The 26,592-nt window shown below is 43.5% G+C and overlaps 1 protein-coding gene across 2 annotated transcripts in view; it reads right to left on the minus strand.

Moving 5' to 3' along the window:
• The window catches only part of nup93 (nucleoporin 93), a 133,536-nt gene that overhangs the window by 30,160 nt on the left and 76,784 nt on the right, over positions 1-26,592 (minus strand). For both annotated transcript variants that reach the window (XM_056281890.1, XM_056281889.1), the window contains exons 14-16: positions 18,741-18,867; positions 16,541-16,613; positions 8,215-8,259 (exon numbers count right to left, since the gene is read on the minus strand). In XM_056281890.1, coding sequence (XP_056137865.1) covers positions 8,215-8,259; positions 16,541-16,613; positions 18,741-18,867 — 245 coding nt within the window. The remainder of the gene's footprint in view (positions 1-8,214; positions 8,260-16,540; positions 16,614-18,740; positions 18,868-26,592) is intronic.

The following is a 26,592-nucleotide window of genomic DNA, read 5'->3' on the forward strand; positions in this document are numbered from 1 at the left end:
TACAACAATTCTGCAAAGATGAGTGGGCCGAAATTCCTCCACAGCGCTATAAAAGACTCACTGCCAGTTATCGCAAACGCTTGATTGCAGTTGTTGCTGCTAAGGGTGGCCCAACCAGTTATTAGGTTTAGGGGGCAATCACTTTTTCCACACAGGGCCATGTAGCTTTGGATTTTTTTCCCCTTAATAATAAAAACCTTCATTTAAAAACTGTAATTTGTGTTTACTTGTGTTATCTTTGTCTAATATTTAAATTTATTTGATGATCTGAAACATTTAAGTGTGACAAACATGCAAAAAATAAGAAATATATTTAAGAGAAATAATGTATTAAAATCTATGGCCGTGTCAAATGTAATACATATCTGAATAATATTTTTAAGAAGAAAAAAAAAAGAATTAAACTCATCTGTAATTTTTGTGCAGCCCTAAAGGGCTGGTATGGAGCTTTGCTTGTAGTGGAAATATACAATGAATCACAACTTGTTTGTCCTACTTACGGACAGTGAACTAGAAGAAATTTTCACCCATTTGGGAAAAAAAAATACAGCATGACTAGAGCTATACCCAGAGTTAGGGTTTCAATAAAAGCGTGCGATATAAAGTTATATGAGTTGGCTAACCCTGAAACATTATGTCCTTCTCAAGGTACGAGCAATTTGGGACATGTTGATTATAAGCAATAGCGCCTCTACAGCAGGGGCCGGTGGGGCCTGGCCCCACCAGATGCTGGGTGGAGCAGTGCACGACATGATCAATAATTCAGTGTAACAAGTAATATCTTTTTTTCTTCGTAGCTAAAATTGTTGCCTGTTTACTAAATATGACAATGGTAATGCTGTCTGATACACACCGTACCTGTTGTGTAAAGGTCAGTACATCTAGCAGTCTTCGTTTGGTGAGCATGGGGCCTGTCAGCATTTGTTTAACCAAGTGAGCAGTTAAAAACTCCTGGTTCTGTAGAGAACCTAGGCTCTCTGAGCTACGGAGTAGTGCTATATTTACATATTGCCCTGTGACCTCGCCTCTGGCGACGCTAGGCTCTGAAATTCACCGCTCATGCGACAGCATCCCCTAAGCCCCGCCCACAACTGCACTTGACATGCGTCACCACATCACTCGTCAGTTCGACCCACCAAAGCCTCCTTCAAGGGACCTCAGCAGGCGAGCAGGAAAATACAGCACTACTCCGTAGCTCATAGAACCTAGGTTCTCTACAGAACCAGGAGTTCTATTATCGCTACTCCGTAGTGCTATATTTACATATTGCCCCAACTATGGAGTAGCGGCGGACTAATGCCCCTCACCTGCCACCCGCGCTGAGGACAATAAGGGGAACAACACCTCACACCCAGTACTCAAATCCCCCCTTTGGCCGGCTAGTATATCGTAGAGGGGTGGCTCGCATAAGGGGGTGGGAAAAAAGAGAAAAGGGAACGTAACCGTTCCAACTTTCCATATACATATACACATAAGCTATAGCCTATATATAATATTCTTTTTTTTTCATTTTATTTTAAATGAACTATGTACAAACGTCTGTGCTCCCGACGGGAGACACTTGCGTATGGCCGGAGCGCATTACGCATCAGTGCGCCTCGCTGTGCCAAGCACAGCACCGGTCACTGTCATAGCAGACTGGTCAGTTAAGTAATGATTAATGAACGAATGTAGCGAAGACCACATTGCCGTTGACATAATAGACTCCATCGCCACACCAGCATAGAGAGCCACCGAAGCGGCTGTGCCCCTCGTGGAGTGCACTTTAAACCTGGGTACTTCTCTACCAGCCCCCACATAGGCTTGGGAGATCCCGGAGCAAATCCAATGAGAAAGCCTCTGGCTAGACAGCGCCTCTCCTTTCCTGCCCGTCGCCCCATAGCAGACAAGGACCTGTTTAGTCTTTCTGAAAGGACCAGTGCGCTCCAGGTAAACCCGTAGCACACGAACTGGGCAGAGGAGATGGAGCCTCCTCTCCTCCTCCGAAGAGGGAGAGGGATAAAAGGCCGACAACACCAATGGCACCCGCTGGTAACACGCGGTGACATGTTTCGGACGAAACGACGGATTCGGGTAGACTATCACCTTTGAACGGTCCACGACAAATTCGATGCCCTCCGTGGAGAGCGCGCACAGTTCGCTGACCCTACCCAAAGACACCAGGGCCAGCAGCAGCGCCACCTTGGCCGACAGCCACTTAACGTCAGCCGATTCCAAAGGCTCGAATGGCGCAGAACACAACATCGACAGAACCAGGGATAAATCCCAAGTGGCCGTGCGGTCGTTCCGAACACCCTGCCTGTTCCTCACCCCCTTGAGGAACGCCACCATACGGGGGTGAGAGAAGACAGTGTCGCCACCCAGCCTAGGCATAAAGGCTGAGATCGCTGCCAAGTACCCCTTGATCGATTCGTAGGCTAAATTGTCAGTCGATCTCTTGTATTCCAAGAACCCCGCAACGTGGGCCAAGGATGCAGACAGAGGTTCCACGCCCTCTCCCACGCACCACCTGGCAAAAACTCTCCACTTGGGAGTCGTATTGCGCCGATGTGCTCCGAGCGCGCGCGGCTTGTATAGTGGCCACCGTGGCCTCATCAAAGCCTGGCCCTCTCAGAAGCCAGGCCGCCAGTTGGGACCCCGCTAGAAGGGGCTCCTGTTGGATAATCCCGTCTGCCTGCGTCAGAGCATCCAGCCACATCGGGAGGAGGAACTGTGGCGCGCGCACCATGGAAACCATGTTCGGAAACCACGGCGCGCCTGGGTTGTTGGGAGCCACCAGGATCACCGACATGCCCGTGCATCTGATCCGTTCCACCACCGCTGGTATCAGACCCAGAGGGGGAAAAGCATAGAGCAGCTCGCGTGGCCATGGCTCGATGCCCAGCGCATTCACTCCCATAGGCGGGTTGTCGCTCGGGCAGAGCGAATACCATCGTGCGCATTTGGCGTTCCTCTTGTATGCAAACAAGTCCACCTGCGCCACTCCGAACCTCGCCCAGATCATCTCCACGATAAGAGGATTGAGGGACCAGTTGTCCCAGATAGGCCCGCCGCGCGACATGATGTCCGCTGCCTCGTTCTGGCTGCCAGGCACATGAACTGCCCGAATGGACTGCGCGTTCTGATGCACCCAACGCCACAGGTCGTAGGCTAACGCACGGCACGCAGCCGACCGCGTCCCGCCCTGCCTGTTGATATACACCACCGTAGTGGTACTGTCCGACCTGACCAGAATGTGTCGATGTCGTAGGAGAGGAGCGAAATGACGCACCGTCAACAGCACTGCCTCCAGCTCCAGTGTGTTGATGTGCGCATTGTGACTCACGGGCCATACTCCTCTGATTGTGCCGTGGCCACAGATCGCACCCCAACCTCCCAGGGATGCGTCCGTGAATAGAATCACCTCCTCCGATCTGGGTCAGATCTAGAATCGGCCGCATGCCCCCCCGATTTCTTGGGCACGAGGAAATATCTCGAACAAACCCCTATATCCTCTGTGCCTCTCTCCACCACCTGTATCGCGTCTTTGGACAGCATCTCCAATATTTCCTGCCGCAACACCTCTGCTTCGGCAGGTGAATGGATCAGCGTCTGACGTATGCCCGTGTAAGGGGGAGGACCCTGCTCTAACCGAATCTCGTGCCTATGCCTGACCGTCTGGAGGGTCTACTCTGGTACACCCGGCAGCACCTGCCAGCGTGCGTAATGGGGAGACAGAGGGCGCGTGATGCGTTGTGTCTGGCTGTCGAGAAATAGGCTGTATCGCTGCCATTCCAGTCCAACCTCCGAGCTCTCCAAGGAAGTGTTGAGAGGCTCCCACGGCGGACCGCGTCCCATATGGGGAGCGAATATGTGCAGGATTTTGCCCAACAGAAGGTGGGAGCGCGGAAAAATCAGCATCAGCATGCGCGCGCCCAGCACCCTCTCCGACTGGCCACAGACAGCGAGTCATGCGCTCTGGTAACCCTACTTTACGCACGGGAAAACCCAGCGCATAACTCTGGACGCCTGTCCGATGGCATAAACTAATTTCATTCCCATCTGACAGCTCATGATTATCCGAGACAGGCATAGATACAGAGTTCAACAATCCATAACCTTGTGTATGGTTTGAAACAACTGATCTCAGCGGTATAATTCACATAGCCTACACCCTGTGAAGCTAGTGAACCCGTTGCCATATCTGGAACATCTTCGTTTCTTCTGACTTGCTTGCAGAGTCCGGTGGCATGTGACACAACATTACTCTAACACCATGTGCGTGTGGAATAAAAATAGCATCGACATCACCAACATTATATGACAGACCACCCACCGTAGAATAATCTACAGACGAGGAACACGAAGGATAAAATGCAGAACTGAAATCTTTATTCATCAACATGTTCCCCTCACTGCATGGTAAAACCTTGCCACCAGTGGCCATAACATCAATACCTGCAATGTTCGAACAGGGGGTGTGGGGGTCTGTCGCGCACTGTCAGCGGCGGCGCGGATCTCCCGAGCTGGCACCCCTGGTCTAGTGCTCGTACTTCCGCTTCACGTCAGGCTGAGGACCACCCGCGCCGCCTCCGCCAGCGTGGTGGGACTGACTGTGAGCCCCAGGGGCTGGCGCAGGGCCAGCCGACTGGCTCTTGTCGTAGTTCTTGCGGCGCTTCGAGGCTCAACCTCACCCCCCCTGCGGCTGGGGCTTCGGAGAGCCTTGAGCGTGTGTCGGAGGCTGCGCGGGACCCTTCTCTTTGAAGGTCTTAACCAGCAGCTCCGCGTTGGCCAGGTCGTGACGGATCTTTTCCAGTGCTGGCTCATCCACACCTAAAAGGCCGTCCGTGTTGATGGGGAGCTTGCGCCTCGACCAGGCGTGAGGCATCGGTGTCGTCATCCCCCTGGCTCTCACTGTTTGATCTTCATCGCCGCCTCCTTGCTCTCCGGTTCGCGTAGCTTACCAGGGTAGAGCCGGGGAAAAAGAAATTTCTCCACAGTGGGGGGCGGCATAGAAGCAGGAGACCAGCCGGCAACCGTCAGGTGGCTCTTGGTGTTCACTTTAACAGTGGAGCGCACCTTCTCTGGTTCCGGCCATGTGGCTTTGATGGACTCCGTGATGGGGGGGGAGGGCGGAATGTGCTTATGGTCTTGCGCACCTCCACCGAGGCAGAGAACGCCTGATCCATTCCGGGCGTCACCGAGGCATGGACTGGGGTAACCCTTGTGGTCCCCGTCGAAGCCAAGGCCCTCTCGAGGAAAAAAGGGAAAAAGTCGTCGAACTTTGCCTCCTCCTCGGACCCTTCCTCAGGGACTTGGTAGGAGCAAGATCCGCCATCTTGAGTAGCAGTCTGTGGAACCGCCGGCGGGCACATGTGGTCCTGGCTCCCAGGGAGCACAGCAGAAACCAACGAGCCCGGCCGGGGAGGGATCTCGAACACACCGACACCAACCTGAGTGGAAAGGCATGTGAAACCCAGCTCGTCCATCGACTGAGCGGCCATGAAGCGCACACCATGCATGGTGGCGCCTCTAGGCTAGCTGCAGTCTCCCGAACATGAGCCATGCTAGGATGGTCGCTGCAAAAAGGATGGAAATCGCCAGCGTCCTTCTTCCTGTGGCAACAACTGTAAAACTCGGCGAAAAGAACATTGACGTCGACGTTAACACCAGCCATAGTGACGAAGAAAACTGCACTATTGTCAAAATAGAGAAAATAGCTAAGCCAGCTAGCAATGACGAAAAAACCCGCAACAGAGCTCAGCGCGACACGTCTTCCCTTGAAGGAGGCTCTAGTCGAACTGACGAGTGATGTGGTGACGCATGTCAAGTGCAGTTGTGGGCGGGGCTTAGGGGATGCTGTCGCATGAGCGGTGAATTTCAGAGCCTAGCGTCGCCAGAGGCGAGGTCACAGGGCAATATGTAAATATAGCACTACGGAGTAGCGATAATAGAACGCTGCGCATGTTCAACATGATTCAATGAGCTGTGGGGCACAATCATGTTGGCCCCATGTTGAGAGCAGCCAAAACAAATAATAAAATTACATAAGTCAAAACGTTTACTAACATCGTTTACAGTTCCAGCATTGCAACGCAGCTACATGCAACACCATGGGGCATCCATCCATGCATCATCCAAACCACTTATCATGCTCTCAGGGTTGTGGGGATGCTGGAGCCTATCCCAGCAGTCATTGGGTGGCAGGCGGGGAGACACCCTGGACCGACACACACACACACACACACACACACACACACACACACACACACACACACACTACTTAGGGACAATTTTAGTACGGCCGATTCACCTGACCTACATGTCTTTGGACTATGGAAGGAAACCGGAGCACCCGGAAGAAACCCACGCAGACACGGGGAAAACATGCAAACTCTACACAGAGGATGACCCGGGACGACACCCAAGGTTGGACTACTCCAGGGCTCGAACCCAGGACCTTCTTGTGGTGAGGCGACCACGTTAACCACTGTGTCACCGTGTCGCCCTGGGGCAAAAGAAATTTAATGCACTTGCTATACTATCAATTGAAAATGAACTCATTCATGCATTGGTGGATTCAGAAAAGTTATTGACAACTTTGCCCAGATGAAAGATTGTTGTGCATCTTTTCTTTACAAAATGGTAATGGACTGCATTTATACAGCGCTTTTCTAGTCTACTGATCACTCAAAGCACTTTACAATGGATCCCTCACATTCACCCATTCACACACACGTTCATACACTTATGGCGGAGGCTGCCATGCAAGGCACCAACCTGCTCATCGGCAGCAGTTAGGGGCTCAGTGTTTTGCTCAAGGACACTTCGACATGCTCTCTGGAGCCTGAGATTGAACCAGGAACCTTCCAATTACTAGACAACCCACTCTACCTCCTGAGCCATGCCGCCCTGACGGGGCTGACATTTATTTCAAGAAATGAATGTTAATCAATCAATCAATCAATCAAGTTGCATTTTATATAGTGCTTTTCTAGCTGCAACAGCCACTCAAAGCTAGAAAATAAAAAAAGAACACAGAAAATTAAAAAAAATAAGACTCATTCGTGAGTCTTTCCCCCCCCCCCCTTTTTCTCCCCAATTGTATCCAGGCAATAACCCCACTCTTCCGAGCTGTCCCGGTCGCTGCTCCACCCCCTCTGCCGATCTAGGGAGGGCTGCAGACTACCACATGCCTCCTCTGATACATGTGGAGTCACCAGTCGCTTCTTTTCACCTGTGAGGACCTTCGCCGGGGGGACGTAGTGTGTGGGAGGATCACACTATTCCCTCCACCCCCCCGAACAGGCTTCCCAACCAACCAGAGGAGGCATTAGTGCAGCGACCAAGACACATATCCACACCCGGCTTCCCACCCACAGACACCACCAATTGTGTCTGTAGGGACGCCCGACAAAGCCAGAGGTAACACAGGGATTCAAACCAGTGATCTCCATGTTGGTAGGCAACGGAATAGACTGCTACGCTACCTGGACGCCCTGGTGAGTCTATTTTGCATTATTACAAGGCGTGTTATTTTGGCTGTAGGTTAAGGCCCAGAAAGCAATGGGTTTCCTTGCTCTGAAATGTTGCTTTGGATGTGTTATTACAGTTGCAGACCACAATAATCCTATACGTACTGCTTGATAACTATGTGTAATGCGATGCTGTACAACAAGGTAATATACCAGTTGTGTGAGATCAAATGCTGTTATTGATGTTACTCATATCTGTCTCCACTTCCGCACATTAGTACATTTGTGATTTCATTGTGTTTGGAATCATTGAGCCAGTAGGTTTGTGTGTAGTTTCATTGTCAAGTCGGATGCTGCCCATACAGTTTTACTGTGCCCCACCAGGCTTTCCATGCCAGAGATGCCAGTGCTTATAAAAACTATCATTAGGTACTTTTTAACCTATGACAGTACAAAAGAATACTGTTGAATATGGCATGTTAGAATATGTGGGAGACATTGGAAAGATTTCTGACCACCAGAAATGGTCATTTCAGAAATTTTCATTTCTGAAGATAATTTCCAGATGAACTGGGATTAAAGACTTAGAAAAGAGTGAGAGGGAGAAAGAAAAGACAGTATGAGCGAGAAAAAAGGACAGTTAAGACAGTGTAAGAAGAATAAGAAGTTAAGTCCACGAATAAGAAAGAAACAGACACACTAAAAGACTGAAAAAGAGAATAGCAAGTAGATGGATTGATCAAAAACCTCATCTTCTTACCTTTCTACTACCATCCTTCTCGAGTCTTCCCAATAGCATGTCAAACTATGAAAGATGATGGGAGGAAATCAAAGAGATACTATGTCAAAATGAGCAAATATAAGGCAAGATATGGAATGGAAAGTTCACATTAAAAAAAAATAATTAAAAAAACCTTCCAAAAAAATCAAGGCACAAATTAGCACAAGTCTATGAAGAGAAAGAACGCTTCCTAAAAAATGAGTTTTAGATATTTTTATTTATCAGTGTTATGATGTGACAAACATTTCCATTACCAACATCTCAAGAAAAAAAAAATCAAACTGCGGGCAGATAATAACCAGCTCTTCACTGGAGCCAAAAGCTCTGCTAACAGCAGTTGGTGGGTGCTTCTGGAGAAAATGGGCCTGCAAGACCGAGTGATTCCCTCGCAAGCCAAAAAGAAATGAGACAACCTTAAAAAAAAGTACAAAGTATATAGAGCAATTCTTATATTCTTGTGATGTTTCGAAAGTATGCCTTTTTGGAGGTGAAGAGGTAGGTTCAACATTACATTTACTTAATGCAGAATCTGACTGACATCAGACAAATATACATTATGTTTCAAAACAGAGATAGACACACCCTGTCTCTGAAAACAAGTCTTGGTTGTGTGTAAAGGCATTTAGTCCCCACTTTCAATTGCTTTTGTTGAATTCCTGAAATCATGTCTTCTCACAATTTATGTATTAGTATTATTTCATAAAGATTATGTCCCATTAAAATGAATAATGCAGTTAAATCAAGCTGTACAACTGTCTTCTCACTTTTTATTTTATTATATATTTTATTTTTTCTTTTACTATAGTCTTTTATCTGTGAAGCACTTCAAGCTCTGTCTCCCGAGATGAGAAGTGCTGGACAAACTTAATTTATTATTATATTATTATTATCTCCCCTCTAACTCCCAGTCTGAGCACTCCCCTCCCCCCTAACCACACCTTCTCGCTTGAATCAGGAAAGGGATGTCAACGGGCCGTTCAGAAGACAGAACCCCCGCAAGGCAGCTGGACCCAGTGATATCTTTTCATCAACCCTTAATCGCTATACAGACTAGCTGTCTCGTGTTTAGACATGATTAACACCTCCCTGGAGGACTGCAGGGTGCCAGCCTGCCTCAAAGCCGCCACCATTATCCTTGTCCCCAAATGACTACAGGTCTGTCACTATGACCTCTGTAGTGATGAAAAGTTTTGAACACCTTGTGCTGTCCCACCTCAAGTCCACCACCACCTCCCTCCTGTATCCATTACAGTTCGCATACAGAGCCAAGGAGGTTGACAGATGATGCAGTCAATGTGGCTCTCCACTCCACCCTCATTCACCTGCACTCTCCTGGTACCTACGCCAGGATCCTGTTTGTGGTCTTCAGCCCCGCATTCAATACAATTGGCCCTGCTCTCCTCCAGGACAAAATCTTCCAGCTCCACGTGCCCCACTCCACTTGCAGGTGGATTACTGACTTCCTTACCTACAGGAATTAGCACGTGATGATGGGGAAGCATGTCTTGTATCCTCGGATCATCAGCACTGGTGCCCCAAAGGCTGCATCCTGTTCTGCTACTCTTCTCGCTTTTCACCAATAGCTGCAACTCCAGACATCAATCTGTCAAGCTCCTGAAGTTTGCTGACAAAACCTGTCACTCCTACTCCATCGGACTCCTATCTGAGGGTGACGAGTCTGCTTAGAGACTGAAGTTTGACCACCCGGTTTCCTGGTGCAGCCAGACCAACCTGATCTAAACCCCCTGAAGAAGGTGGAGATGGTGATGGACTTTAGGAGAAGCCCGCCCCCCCCAACCCTCACACTGTGTGACTGCCCAGTTACCACTGTGGAGTCATTCCACTGTGCAGTCACCACCTTTTTAAGATTCTGGCTAGAGGCTGAGGTCCATCAGGACCATAACCTCACGTCACAAGAACAGTTTCTTCCCCGTTACACGCGGACTAATCAACAGGCCCCCTGCCCCCCAGCACCCCACTGACAGGCTTACTTTTTGCTGTTTTTATTTTTTTCTGGATCTGATATGTATGTATGTGTGTGTGTATATATATACATATATATCTTACAGGTAACGTGAAAAAACGGTTAATGTGCAAACTACCCGAGTAATGTGCAGATTACCCAACGGGGCGGTTAATGTGCACATTACCCGCCAGAACGGGTTATCTGCACATTAACCGGGTAGTCTGCACACTACCCGCTTGGGCGGTTAATGTGGATAGAACGAACCACATTATCCACATTAACCGGGCAGTCTGCACACTACCCGTTTGGATGGTTAATGTGGATGGAACGAACCTGCAACTCATCTTTTTACGATATTTTGATATGTAAATCAGCAATAGGCCTTTAGCCTAATGACTCACGAAGTGAGGCCATCTGAGGAATCACAAGTTGTGGTAAATGAAAGAACAGACGTTGGCGATATAATCTGTCTTTAGATCAACGTTTTCCCCCACTTGTATAACTAGGCTATTAGCATCAAAGAACACAAAATGAGCCCTCCTCGCTCTCTATCTGATCCCTGATATGAATGAATAGCCTACACATTTGACAAGGGTGAAAAGAAATATCAGTCTCGGTCATCTCCCATCAGGCTGCTATGGACTACTCTCACTGGAGACATGCGTAATTCAAGCAATCCGAAATGGCAATCACTCCGTGGACAGACTGGTAAATAAAACTTTATGGAAAAGGGGTACTGGCGGGGAAAAATATTCCTCATGTTTGTGTTCTTTGATGCTAATAGCCTAGTTATACAAGTTGGGGGAAACGTTGATCTAAAGACAGATTATATTGCCAACGTCTGTTCTTTCATTTACCACACCTTGTGATTCCTCAGATGGCCTCACTTCATGAGTCATTAGGCTAAAGGCCTATTGCTGATTTAAATATCAAAATATCGTAAAAAGATGAGTTGCAGGTTCGTTCCATCCACATTAACCATCCAAACGGGTAGTGTGCAGACTACCCGGTTAATGTTGATAATGCGGTTCGTTCTATCCACATTAACCGCCCAAGCAGGTATGTTCAGACTACCCGGTTAATGTGCAGATAACCCATTCTGGCGGGTAATGTGCACATTAACTGCCCCATTGGGTAATCTGCACATTACCCGGGTAGTTTGCACATTAACCGTTTTTTCACATTACCCGTAACATATATATATATATATATATATATATATATATATATATATATATATACACACTACCGTTCAAAAGTTTGGGATCACCCAAACAATTTCGTGTTTTCCATGAAAAGTCACACTTATTCACCACCATATGTTGTGAAATGAATAGAAAATAGAGTCAAGACATTGACAAGGTTAGAAATAATGATTTGTATTTGAAATAAGATTTTTTTTACATCAAACTTTGCTTTCGTCAAAGAATCCTCCATTTGCAGCAATTACAGCATTGCAGACCTTTGGCATTCTAGCTGTTAATTTGTTGAGGTAATCTGGAGAAATTGCACCCCACGCTTCCAGAAGCAGCTCCCACAAGTTGGATTGGTTGGATGGGCACTTCTTTGAGCAGATTGAGTTTCTGGAGCATCACATTTGTGGGGTCAATTAAACGCTCAAAATGGCCAGAAAAAGAGAAATTTCATCTGAAACTCGACAGTCTATTCTTGTTCTTAGAAATGAAGGCTATTCCATGCGAGAAATTGCTAAGAAATTGAAGATTTCCTACACCGGTGTGTACTACTCCCTTCAGAGGACAGCACAAACAGGCTCTAACAGGCACTATTTAATGAAGATGCCAGTTGGGGACCTGTGAGGCGTCTGTTTCTCAAACTAGAGACTCTAATGTACTTATCTTCTTGCTCAGTTTTGCAACGCGGCCTCCCACTTCTTTTTCTACTCTGGTTAGAGCCTGTTTGTGCTGTCCTCTGAAGGGAGTAGTACACACCGGTGTAGGAAATCTTCAATTTCTTGGCAATTTCTCGCATGGAATAGCCTTCATTTCTAAGAACAAGAATAGACTGTCGAGTTTCAGATGAAAGTTCTCTTTTTCTGGCCATTTTGAGCGTTTAATTGACCCCACAAATGTGATGCTCCAGAAACTCAATCTGCTCAAAGAAGTGCCCATCCAACCAATCCAACTTGTGGGAGCTGCTTCTGGAAGCGTGGGGTGCAATTTCTCCAGATTACCTCAACAAATTAACAGCTAGAATGCCAAAGGTCTGCAATGCTGTAATTGCTGCAAATGGAGGATTCTTTGACGAAAGCAAAGTTTGATGTAAAAAAAATCTTATTTCAAATACAAATCATTATTTCTAACCTTGTCAATGTCTTGACTCTATTTTCTATTCATTTCACAACATATGGTGGTGAATAAGTGTGACTTTTCATGGAAAACACAAAATTGTTTGGGTGATCCCAAACTTTTGAACGGTAGTGTATATATATATATATATATATATATATATATATATATATATGATTGCTTATGGCCTGAAACAGGCTTGTACTGTCTCATAAAGAATTTACTTGACTCACTGGATTATTTTGCTCCTTATTTGTTGAGCACCTTCCCTACCACTGAGTGTTTCTTTTAACAAAGATATATATATATATATATATATATATATATACACTGCTCAAAAAAATAAAGGGAACACCTAAAAACACAATATAGACCTCGATGAAGGAAATATTTCAGCTGAAAATCTTTATTTATTAGACAGAGGAATGTGTTTAGAGCAAAATAACCTAAGAATGATCAATGGAAATCAAAATCATTAGCCCATTAAGGTCTGGATTCAGAATCATACTCAAAATCAAAGTGGAAAATGAGAACATAGGCTGATCCAACTTCTGTGGAAATTCTTCAAGACGATTCAAAATGAGGCTCAGTAGTGTGTGTGGCCTCCACGTGTCTGTATGCACTCCCTACAACATCTGGGCATGCTCCTGATGAGACGACGGATGGTCTCCTGAGGGATCTCCTCCCAGACCTGGATCAGGGCATCGGTCAACTCCTGGACAGTCTGTGGTGCGACATCACGTTGGCGGATGGTACGAGACATGATGTCCCAGAGGTGCTCGATTGGATTCAGGTCTGGGGAACGTGCAGGCCAGTCCATAGCATCAATGCCCTCGACATACAGGAACTGCTGACACACTCTGGCCACATGAGGACGAGCATTGTCATGCATGAGCAGGAACCCAGGGCCCACTGCACCAGCATATGGTCTGACAATGGGTCTGAGGATCTCATCCCGGTACCTAATGGCAGTCATGGTACCTCTGGCTAGCACGTAGAGGTCTGTGCGGCCCTCCAAGGATATGCCTCCCCAGACCATCACTGACCCACCACCAAACCGGTCATGCTGGAGGATGTTGCAGGCAGCAGAACGTTCTCCACAGCGTCTCCAGACTCTCTCACGTCTGTCACATGTGTTCAGTGTGAACCTGCTCTCATCTGTGAAGAGCACAGGGCGCCAATGGCGAATCTGCCAACCAAGATGTTCTCTGGCAAAGGTCAATCGCGCTGCACGGTGTTGGGCTGTGAGCACAGACCCCAATTGTGGACGTCGGGCCCTCATACCATCCTCATGCATTCTGTTTCTCACTGTTTGAGCAGAAACCTGCACATTAGTGGCCTGTTGAAGGTCGTTTTGTAGGGCTCCGGCAGTGCTCCTCCTGTTCCTCCTTGCACAAAGGACCAGATAGCGGTCCGGCTGCGGGGTTGTTGTCCTCCTGCGGCCCCCTCCACGTCTCCTGGTGTACTGGCCTGTCTCCTGGTACCTCCTCCATGCTCTGGACACTGTGCTGGGAGACACATCAAATCTTCTTGCCACAGCACGCATTGATGTGCCATCCTGGATGAGCTGCACTACCTGAGCAACTTCTGTAGGTTGCAGATACCGCCTCATGCCACCTCTAGTGGTGAGGGCACTAGCAAAATGAAAAACTAACCAAAGATCAGCCAGAAAAGATGAGGACAGGCAAATGGTCTGTGGCCACCACCTGCAAATCCATTCCTTTTATAGGGGTTGTCTTGCAAATTGTCTAATTTCCACCACCTGGTGGAAATTAGACAATTTGCAAGACCACTGCATTTCACCTGTTGGTAAATTGTCTAATTTCCAGGTGGAAATTAGACAATTTACCAACAGGTGAAATTGATTCACAAATCAGTGTTGCTTCCTAACTGGACAGGTTGATATCTCAAAAGTGTGATTGACTTGGAGCTACATTGCATTGCTTATGTGTTCCCTTTATTTTTTTGAGCAGTGTATATATGGTGGAGTGGGTGGAGAAGAGTGTCAGGAGTGATTTGCGACAGAAGGGTATCAGCAAGAGTTAAAGGGAAGGTTTACAAGATGGTAGTGAGACCAGCTATGTTATATGGTTTGAAGACAGTGGCACTGATGAAAAGACAGGAGGTGGAGCTGGAGGTGGCAGAGTTGAAGATGCTAAGACTTGCATTGGGAGTGATGAAGAAGGACAGGATTAGGAACAAGTTCCTTAGAGGGACAGCTCATGTTGGATGGTTTGGAGACAAAGCAAGAGAGACAAGATTGAGACAGTTTGTACATGTGTGGAGGAGAGATGCTGGGTATATTCATAGAAGGATGGTGAATCTGGAGCTGCCAGGGAAGAGGAAAAGAGGAAGGCCAAAGAGGTTTATGGATGTGGTGAGAGGACATGCAGGTGGCTGGTGTAACAGAGGAAGATGCAAAGGACAGGAAGAAATGGAAACGGATGACCAGCTGTGGCGACCCCTAACGGGAGCAGCCGAAAGTAGTAGCAGTAGTCTCTTCAGCACAATTGCTAAGGTACTGATATGCACTTAGTTTATTGTAGCTACCAGCCAGATTACTACTACCTTTCCATCATTTGCTTGAAAGGGCAAAGACTGATTTTGACCAATTTAAAGGAAAACAATCAAAACTTTTTTTCTTTTTCTTTTTAACTTAAAATCATTACACTGGCTCTTTAAAAGGTTTTAAACCACCAGTCCAGTGATTTAAAGGAGCATTTCATTGTTGGGGGGGGGGGGGATTTGGCTATTTTCTGCGGTCTAGGGTACATTGTCCTTGAACCCTTCTTCTGTGCAGAGAATCTGAACGTAGATACAAACATGTTAACAAAGCAGTGATCCAGTCCTCTAAGAAAGCAAGGATATGCATTTCTAGTAGATCCAAAGAACATGCACAGATAATGTGTATTCTTAGCTTGTACAATTTAATTTTATCAGATTATTTACACTTATTCTGCCTTTTTATGATTTTTACACCCCTCATAAAACCAGGAAATAAGTACCTCTACTTCACTGCTCGTAATTATTGTATTAATCCTAAAATAAAGTTGGCTGGTAAGTTATTGTGACCAATCGTACAAGTCAAGGATACATATATTACCTATGCACATTGCATTGGAATCATTAGAAGTGCATGTTATTGCTTTTTTTTTTAAGAGGGCAGCATCACTGCCCTGATAACTTCCATGTTAGCGCTGGCTGCTTGCGCTGAATGTTCATAACTATGTTTTACATTTGTTTTTATTTATCATTGTAATCTTCAATTTCAACATGGCCTTTCTTAAAATTGTGGGGGTTTTTATGCTTCTTTTTTTTTTTTTGCTTTATGCACCTGGAGCACTCTGCAGATCTTTGGGATTGGGTTTTAAATATAAGTACATTACAAATAAAATATACTTTTATTATTATTAATATTAATCTCAATAATACTAATAATACTAATAATCATAACAAGTACTGATCCAAATAAAAAGATTTATTTTTTGCCAAACCGATGCTGACATTAGAAAATTAAGAACTGCATACCCAGAGCCATTAAGAAGGTGATATTACTGAAGACTCTGTAATTGGTGATATTGGGCTATACAAATAAAATTGACTTGCCTTGACATAGCTGTACAATATGTAATTCCCATATTGCCATTTGCTTCTTCTACTTTCGGGTGCTCCTGTTAAGAGTTGCCACAGTGGATCACCCATTTCCATATCTTCCTGTCCTCTGCAACTTCATCTGTCACACCAGCCACCTGCATGTCTTCTCTCACTACATCCATAAACCTCCTCTTTGGCCCTCCTCTTTTCTGTTCCCTGGCAGCGCCACATTCAGCATCCTTCTCCCAATATACCCAGCATCTCTCCTCCACACATGTCCTAACCATCTCAATCTTGCCTCTCTTACTTTGTCTCCAAACCATCCAACCTGAGCTGTCCTTCTAAAATACTCGTTCCTAATCCTGTCCTTTTTCGTCACTCCCAATGAAAATCTTAACATTCTCAGATTACCATAATGTATTTAAAACAGACAACTCACCTCTCGACTCTCAATGACAAGTTCGCTGACACAACGCATGAACATGTTCTCTCCCTGAGTGTCCTTCTCGTTGCTAGAGATAAACACACACACACAGAAACTTAGGACACAGGCCTCCTGTCAGATATGTCTATGCCATTTTACATACAGTGTTTGATTATGACTAGTGACCTATGTCACATATAGCTTTTCTGTCTTCCTCATTCTCCCCTAAGTGTAAAGTTGGGTAAAGCAGAGGCACCATAAAACCAAGGATCTGTTTGGCTGGTTTATTTAGAGCGAAATCAAAACTTCATTTGGTGTTGAAGAATAAAAAAAGAGCTTGTTAAAGTGGGTGAAGGCTGTATCATGTTCTATGAAGTGAAGCCATTAGTTTCAGAGCCCTCCATGTGTCTGGGAAATTCCAGTGACTAATTCTTATCTTCATAGATCCTTGACTAGTGCTGGGGTTTAATTTTTAGCCAGATGAAAAACAAAGTATGTGTATTCAACTTCTAAGTCTATCAGATTGGTTACCAAAATGGTTTCAGTGCCTTTTAAAGCAATCCAATGACTGTGCAACTTTCCACACAGCGTCAGCAGTTCCTTTCTTGTACCAGAAAGAATTAGAGAAACAATATTACAAAAGTACAAACAACCCTAAAGTGACTATAAAATTAAAGATTGTGTGTAAATCTTCTTTTACTGTCATCTTAGTTTCATAGTGGGGAACTATGGAGAAACAGCAATACTGTGTCTTTCTCCATGCTCAAACATCTGAGCACAGCACAGCGTACACTAAAAGATGGATCAAGTATCTCTTACCAGAATTCTTTGCAGTAATCAAAGATATTTTCCTCACAGTCTATACAAGCTCATACCTGAATTAAAATCCAAACTTGGCAAGTTAAGTGTAGATGTATATCAAGAGCTGGCTTCTACACACCTTTGCTGCTTGGTCTCTAAGGGGTGCTGGTATACTGAATAAAAAAAAAAAAATCAACTCTGACAACTCGTTGACTGACCTCGATATGGTGTATAATGCACCAGTCACATCCAATTAGCATAGATTCAAAACTTTAAAGGGGGGTATTATTTAACACAAAAATGCTCTAGTCTTGGGGCGGATTTTGCCATCAGTCAGGAGTACCACTTTCATACTTTCACAGCATTTAAATAACATCTGTTTCACCAGCTATGTCAACTGAGTGTTTCAGCATGATGGGAACGAAAAACTACCCCAAAGTGTGTCCTTGTTGATAGGCATGTTTTAAATACGCCTTTTTGGCAAAAGCAAAGGCAAGGTGGCCCAGTGGTTAGCACTGTTGCCTCACAGCAAGAAGGTCCTGGTTTGAACCCCAGGCCATCCCAGGTCCTTTCTGTGTGAAGTTTGCATGGTCTCCCCGTCCGTGTCTGTGTGGGTTTCCTCCGGATGCTCTGATTTCCTCTCACAAGTGTGTGCAGGGAAGTGCTCATATAAATCCACATACATAATTCAATGTGAGATTTAATCAACTGATGAAGGTGGAGACGTGGGCCTGCTGAAATGCACTAGTTGGACAAATGTGTTCAATACTGCTATTGATGACAGAGACAAAGTAATTACTTGCCTACTGTAGGTTTCTGTCAAGTTCTACGATTTCTGTGGAAGATTTGATTATCACAACCGGGGGTCTACGGACAAGGGGTGCAACATGTTGTCATTCATGGTATTTTATATTTGTTGAATGTAATGTGATTGTAAAGGCCCTTGGGACTTAACTGTGACATAGGGATATACATATAAATTATATTTTTCTTAACTTGACTTCTGTCTTAATGTTATTACCAGCCCATGTGGAAATGCTGCGCTCTTGTTCTACGTCAACAAGTTTGTGGCTCTGATTTGACTGATTAAAGGCTGATCCAAATGCCTGCAAATTCATTTTGGTGTTTGCCCACTGACAACTACATTAACATAACACATGCCTAGTGAGCCTTGCCAGACCACAAAGAATGAAGTGAGATGTATGGGCTGGACTTGCAAAGCCAAGAGATCCCTTGTAAAAGCAAAATAATTCTCGAGAAACTCCCTATCAACAAAAAGGGAAACTCAAATATCTAATAGTTTGATAAGGTCCAACAAAAGAAACTTCCACCAGAAGCGAGCGAGCAAAAGAGAAAGACAGAGTATGTGTATGTCCGAGAGCCAAATATATTGCACATCTATGGTATTATTCACCGTAGAAAATAGAAGTACTGCAGTGCTTCTCGTGGATCAGTGGACTCAAACTTGCGAGTGTAGAGCATGAGCAGTCGAATAAAGTTGAGCCGGCGTACCATAGGTGGATCTCCAGCCTCCCGACTTACTGCAGAGAGAAAACACATCCATTTCTTAAACATTCAATTCTCTACACACAACCACTACCGGGGATGGGCATTTGAATATTCAACTCAAAAAGCACTGACTGGATAAGTTTATTATACAGATCATATATAGTCAATCCGTCCGGTTTTTTTTTTTGGTGATTCCAAGATTCCTGTATTTAATGTAAAATTAAACAAGTAATTCATTTTTCACAATACTGCATAATTTGGCATTGTAAAAGTTCTTAGCTATACAAAATTGCAAGTTAACGGACCATGAAATAGATGCAATGCACTTATTGCATCTGCCATTTACATAAGTCCTAAAGACTAGTGCAAAGTAATAGCTTTACTTCTCTCCCCCCCCCCACCCTTTTTTCTCTCTAATTGTATCCGGCCAGTTGCCCCACTCTTCCGAGCTGTCCCGATCTCTGCTCCACCCCCTCTGCCGATCCGGGGAGGGCTGCAGACTACCGCATGCCTCCTCCGATACGTGGCGCCGCCAGATGTTTCTTTTCACCTGACAGTGAGGCGTTTCGCCAGGGGGATGTAGCACGTGGGAAGATCATGCTATTCTCCCCAGTCCCCCCCCCCCCCCGAATAGGCACCCGACGGACCAGAGGAGGCGCTATTGCAGTGACCAGGACACATACCCATATCTGGCTTCCCACCTGCAGACACGGCCAATTGTGTGTGTAGGGACGCCCGCCAAGCCGGAGGTAACACAGGGATTCGAACTGGCGATCCCCATGTTGGTAAGCAATGGAATAGACCGCCATGCCACCTGCACACCAATAGCTTCACATTTAACATGAAAGTGGAAATTGTTTTTGCCTCCACTTTTGAACAAACAAGGACACAAAGCATTGATCGTGGTCTTACAGAAAGGAAAAAGTTGAGTTCTTGGTTGATCAAAAAAAATAGTCTATGCATATTTTATAGGCATTTATGTTTGTATTCAATATCTTACTGCAACAGATCATTAGATGTTGACATTGGTTTGTTGTACTTAAGTTTTTAAATATTTTCCTGATTGTTTAGTCAGAATTATATGCCTATATATAAATCAGCATCTTCGAGTTTATATCTGTGATGAATCATAGACAGGTGAATCAGATCATTTGGACACAACATTTATTGAGAGAAACATTTCATCACTCATCTAAGTGTCCACTGAACTGTGAAGTTTGTAAAGTGTCACTGTGTCTAGATGAGCTGATTCAACTTTCTGTGATTTCCTTAACTGGATTATTGAGCATGCGTAAAGATATCTGTGATGAAGCAAATAATGTTTAACACATGCCCAAGTATGTATTTTCTTTTGGGTTTTTTTTTATTATTATTTTGTCGGTATTTTCTCTTTTATTTTAAAAATGAGAGAGACAGGAGAGGCAGGGGGGAGAGAGAGGGGATGACATGCAGCAAAGGACCCGGGCCGGATTCGAACCCAGGCCGCTGCGGTAAGGACTTAGCCTCATGTGGTATGCTTTTTTTTCTCTTTTATTACAAAAATACATGCATAACACGTCTTCTTTTTCTCTTTTCTTTTTTACATATTTACACAGATATACATGCCTAATCATTAGAACAAGAAGAAAACGCAAGATAGAAGACATTCAACTAAACTTTAAAACACATAAACAAGACAGAAAAATAGTGAGGTAACCTGTAGGCTCTAGCATGGCTTATAGCCAACAAGCTCCCCACCAAATCAAAGAAATCAAATTCAAAAACCACAGATCAACAAGACAGTACAACAAGTGTGGTAACCTACAGGCTTTGGTATGGCTTCCAGCCTACAGACCCCTTCCATATCAAATAAATCCATCCATCAATCATTATCCAAGCTGCTTATCCCAGTTGGGGTCGCGGGATGCTGAAGCCTATCCCAGCAGTCATTGGGCGGTAGGCAATTAAAAATACACATACGCCTTACCCCACACACTACACCATTTAACCAAAATCTTAACATCATCCTCCCTTCTTCCCCAATTATAATAAAAGTGCTCCCCTCCACAAAACCTCAAATCAGAATCAGAACCAGGATCAAATTATTGTCATCTCATTCATGTACTTTCATACACAAAAGATACAAAATTTAATTTCTCCCAGCCCACAGCAGTGCAAAAAAAAAAAAAAAAAAACATATCCAAAAGAAAACGACATCACTAAAAACATACAAAAAGGAACAGAATAGCAAATAGCAAAATAGAATAGCAAAAAAAAAAAGAGTCAACAACACAGTCCATTCAGTAAATAGTCTTCCCTGACATAGATACAACATATTAACATCTCTTTCCATTATACTCTGAAAAACAGTCCACACCTCACCTCTCCTCTTTTCATAATGGGCTATTTTCCTCCTTAACTTGACAGCAAACCTTGCATGGATTAAAATGTAATTTAATAAATTCATATTACACCCTCTCACCTTACCAGTCACTCCAAAAAAACACAATTCTCTCCATTCCATTCTCTCAACAAACAATTCTCTCAACAAATCCACCTCTCCATCATGTACTTATAAATTCCTTCATTTTCAACATATTTCTAAACCCCGTTCTCCAAATCACCCTGTTGTAAATTGTGTTCCCCTAAAATCAGAATCAGAACACTTTATTCAACCCCAAGGGGAAATAGGGTATGTGTGACTGTGATATGTGATTTTTGGATTTAAAAACACTGGTTGTTCCTAGGGCTGGGCGATATGGACCAAAAATTATATCTTGGTAATTTTAGGCTGTATGGCGATAAATATATACTTCAGTATTTTCTACAAAGTGGGTAAGTCAAAGCCACATGTGAGATGTCACAAGCACATTTATTAAAACAGATCAAACATCAAAATAAAATGCACAGACAGGGTTTCCTTCCCTGTTTTAAAATATACAGCTGCACAATATATCATATAAATGAAAACTTATCCAAAATAAATAGCCTATATTAAATAAAAATGGGCCTATCTCTGAGAATGCAAACTGCATTTCAAAACGGTCAGATTTTCAAAGTTTAATAACTTTGGGGGGGGGGCAGAGATACAGACCTGCCACTCCTTGAATTCTCCTAAAATTGCATATACAGTGCATCCGTAAAGTATTCACACCCCTTCACTTTCCCCACATTTTGTTATGTTACAGCCTTATTCCAAAATGGATTAAATTCCTTTTTTTCTCATCAATCTACACACAATACTCCATAATGACAAAGTGAAAAAGGTTTTGTAGAAAGTTTTGCAAATTTATTAAAAATAAAAAAATGAAATATTGCATGTACATAAGTATTCACACCTTTTACTCAGTACTTGGTTGAGGCACCCTTGGCAGTGATTACAGCCTCAAGTCTTCTTGGGTATGAAGCTACAAGCTTGGCACACCTATATTTGGGGTATTTCTCCCATTCTTCTCTGCAGATCCTCTCGAGCTCTGTAAGGTTAGATGGGGAGCATCGCTGCACAGCTATTTTCAGGTCTTTCCAGAGATGTTCAAAGGGGTTCAAGTCTGGGCTCTGGCTGGGCCACTCAAGGACATTCCAAGACTTGTCCCGAAGCCACTCCTTCGTTGTCTTGGCTGTGTGCTTAGGGTCGTTGTCGTGTTGAAAGGTAAACCTTCGCCCCAGTCTGAGGTGCTGAGCGCTCTGGAGCAGGTTTTCATCAAGAATCTCTCTGTACTTTGCTCCATTCATCTTTCCCTCGATCCTGACTAGTCTCCCAGTTCCTGCCGCTGAAGAACATCCCCACAGCATGATGCTGCCACCACCATGCTTCACTGTAGGGATGGTATCAGCAAGGTGTTGAGAGGTGCCTTGTTTCCTCCAGACGTGACGTTTGGCATTCAGGCCAAAGAGTTATATCTTGGTTTCATCAGACCAGAGAGTCTTGTTTCTCATGGTCTGAGAGTCCTTTAGGTGCTTTCTGGCAAACTCCAAGCAGGCTGTCATGTGCTTTTTACTGAGCAGAGGCTTCTGTCTGGCCACTCTACCATAAAGGCCTGATTGTTGGGAGTGCTGCAGAGATGGTTGTCCTTCTGGAAGGTTCTGTCAGAGTGACCATCAGGTTCTTGGTCACCTCCCTGACCAAGGCCCTTCTCCTCCGCTTGCTCAGTTTGGCTGGGCGGCCAGCTCTAGGAAGAGTCCTGGTGGATCCAAACTTCTTCCATTTACGAATGATGGAGACCACTGTGCTCTTGGGGACCTTCAAGGCTGTAGAAATGTTTTTGTACCCTTCCCCAGATCTGTGCCTCGATACAATCCTGTCTCAGAGGTCCACAGACAATTCCTTTGACTTCATGGCTTGGTTTCTGCTCTGACGTGCACTGTCAACAGTGGGACCTTATATAGACAGGTGTGTGCCTTTCCAAATCATGTCCAATCAATTGAATTTACTACATCTCAAGGATGATCAGTGGAAATAGGATGAACCTGAGCTCAATTTTGAGTGTCATAGCAAAAGGTGTGAATACTTATGTGCATGCAATATTTCATTTTTTTATTTTTAATACATTTGCAAAAATTTCTACAAAACGTTGTTCACTTTGTCATTATGGGGTATTGTATGTAGATTGATGAGAAAAAAAAAGGAATTAAATCCATTTTGGAATAAGGCTATAATATAACAAAATGTGGGGAAAGTGAAGGGGTGTAAATACTTTCCGGATGCACTGTATTTGCATTTAAAATGATTTTTAGATCAATTGCACACAAAAGAAAAAGAAGTTATGATAAGATCTAAGTAGAACAACCATGAGTGGTCAAAATGGCCGCTCCTAATTTTTTTTAATATCTTTATTATGTGAACAACATAACAAAATCTGGTCATAACAATAACAAATTAGCAAATAGTACAAATTAGACTGAGCTATTCCAGTTTTTTGGGGGTATTTCACAAAAAATAATAAAAAGACAAAAAGACAGAAAGAGGTCTAATCAGAACTCAATATATCTATGTTTTTGTAAATATGCAAAGCGTGTTTGGTTTGTATATATTTCAGTGCTTTCTTAAAATTTATTAATTCATTCACGAAGACTAAGAATAGTGGCCTGGCCGTAATAAATCTAGATCTATGGATAAATTGCTTAGCCATAATAATAAGACTATTGTACAACATTTCCATATTTTTATCCTCCATTATAACTCCAAATTTAACACCCTTATAGTCTAAATTGGGCAAATGGAAGTCCTTTTCAGATAGCCAATTTTGAACTAATGCCCAAAAGGCTCTAGTATCATTTCAAGTAAAAAACAAATGTTGTAACATTTCGATAACAGAATCACAATGTTAAATCTTTGTCTCAGAAGCTCATTACAAAGATATATATCATTTATCATTTTAAAATGAGTTTCTTTCGCTTTTGGTGAAATAGGGAGAGTGAGGTATCTGGTTCTAATTCTGCCTATAATCGCTTTAAGATAATGTGTTAATGGATTTTTTTTTCTTTTTAATGATAAGAGGAAATAGTGCGGCGGTAAGGGCACCCCTTACAATTTTGTTTGTGCATTTTTTTCTCCATAAAATCGAGATTGTGTATGTAAAATGAAGGCATCTGTGGTACTAACACATCACAAGTCAAAATTCCTTTTATCATATTCACCATTAGTTGTGGGATTGCTTTGATAACCACTGAGTATTGTTTTTTGTAGACATCACATTGTATTCATCAATGAATTCATTGTACTCTAGAGGATTTCCTCTTGAATCCATCAGATGTAAAATAGACCAAATACCTCCCTCCACCCAATCATAACAACATAAAGATTTTCTTTTAAACAAGATAAATCTGTTATTCCAGATCAGAGTGCTATGCGGAGTAAAACTGTGCTTATAAACCAGTTTCCAGTTATCTTCTTGATTACCAGATGGATCTTTTCTGACCTCTTGAGGAGGATGGTAGTATCATCTGCCAGCTGAGTTATGACCAGATGATTGCCTAGCACATTTAAAAGCTCAATGTCTGGACTATTTTTATAAAAATAGCTAAAAATTCTGCAACTAAAATAAATAATAAAGGGGAGCAAGAACAACCCTATCGAATCCCTCGTTTTGGTCACTCGTATATGAGTGTGATCGTGCGTGGCATGTTACTATTTATGACGTGTTTTGGTCGCATAATTTCCTTCGCGAAGTTCATTGCTCTGTCCTAGGGAAAAAAAACTGTTCTCCAGTGCAGAGAAAGAGTCTAAATTTTATTTTTGATTATTGCCAACATGGCCGGTTACAGATGCTGTTTCAGACGCACCATGACTACCACCGACGCATTGCAGGCGATGGACAGTGGCCTTTTTAAAATGTTAATTTTGATGTCAGTTAGTTTCTTAACATACATATTAACATATGTAATGCATTAATATCTCAATTTTATATTTACCTTGACAGAATATAGCTTAAAAACCATGGCGGTCAAAATGAACACCCATGGTCGTTCTAGTAGTTTTTAAGTTCCGGTTGTTGTTTGGGACTGTTTCAATATTTATTTTCAATTCTTTTTTTCTTTTTCTTTTTTACATTTCACGTTTTATAGGCCTTGTTATGTTTGTTAGATTGGCAAAATGTCTTTTTCACTTTTTCAATTTTTCTATTCAAGTTCGACCATGTCTCTGAAGTTTAAATTGTTTAAAAATAGTATTGTAGTTGTTAAAATTTTGATTTTGGTGTCAGTCGTTTTCTAACAGACATACTAACATATGCAATGCATTAATATCTCAATTGGGTATTTATCTTGAAAGACTATAGAGTTTAAAAACCGGCTGTCAATTTGACCACCCATGGTCGTTTTAGGTAGGAATTAAATCCCGGTCATTCTAGTGTTAAGAAATGGGTTATGTATTTTAACACAACATCAAACTTTATCAATATAAACGGTATTGTCTAATCCGATATCTTGTTTGAAAATATATCTATTATGTAAAAAAAGTCATATTTAAAATTTAGAGGCATGGTTATCTGCAGTGAAAAACTGGATGTCTTCTAACTTCTTACTACTTACTAGTCATTGGCCCTGAAGTCACCTAAATGATCAAGTAATGGCTTCCCTCGACAACCGTGTGATCTCCCAAAGTCCCACAACCAAAAATCGTGGAGTTATTTTTTACTACTACTACTACTTTCGGCTGCTCCTGTTAGGGGTTTTTATCATACCAAAATTTTAGTTCCACATTAAAGAAATCACCAAGACCGCTTTTTTTCCCCATCTATGAAATATTGCTAACATTCTGTCGATTGTGTCATGGTGGATGCTGAGACCCTGGATTTATGCTTTTGTCTCATCCAGATTAGATTACCGCAATGCCCTTTTTCCAGACTGCTACGCGCCAGCACTAAAAACCCTCAATTGGTCCATAATGCTGCTGCTAGAATATTAAGATTTCAAGATTTTCATTTCATTCTGTACCTGCGCGTATGAATAAAAAGAAAAAGGCAGTTTCTCCCAGCCCACAGCAGTGCAACAGAAAAGATAAAAACACACATCCAAAAATTTCCTAAAAACGATACCAATAAAAACATAAAAACAGAGGGAACAAAACAAAAAAGCACAAACAATTAACAACACAGTCCATTAAAGTGCCATTTAAGTTAAATGTTGACAGCTGGTGTTTGTCGGTGAGTGACCAGCACTGATGGGGGGTTTAGAGGGTAGGTCGATGGGCATGACCAGTTTGTTAATAATCCTGACTGTTTGTGGGTAGACGCTATTTAGCATTCTGCTGGATTTAGCACAGATGCTCCTGTACCTCT

This window comes from Lampris incognitus, chromosome 6, assembly GCF_029633865.1.
Source record: "Lampris incognitus isolate fLamInc1 chromosome 6, fLamInc1.hap2, whole genome shotgun sequence".
In the NCBI taxonomy this organism is placed as follows: Eukaryota; Metazoa; Chordata; class Actinopteri; order Lampriformes; family Lampridae; genus Lampris; species Lampris incognitus.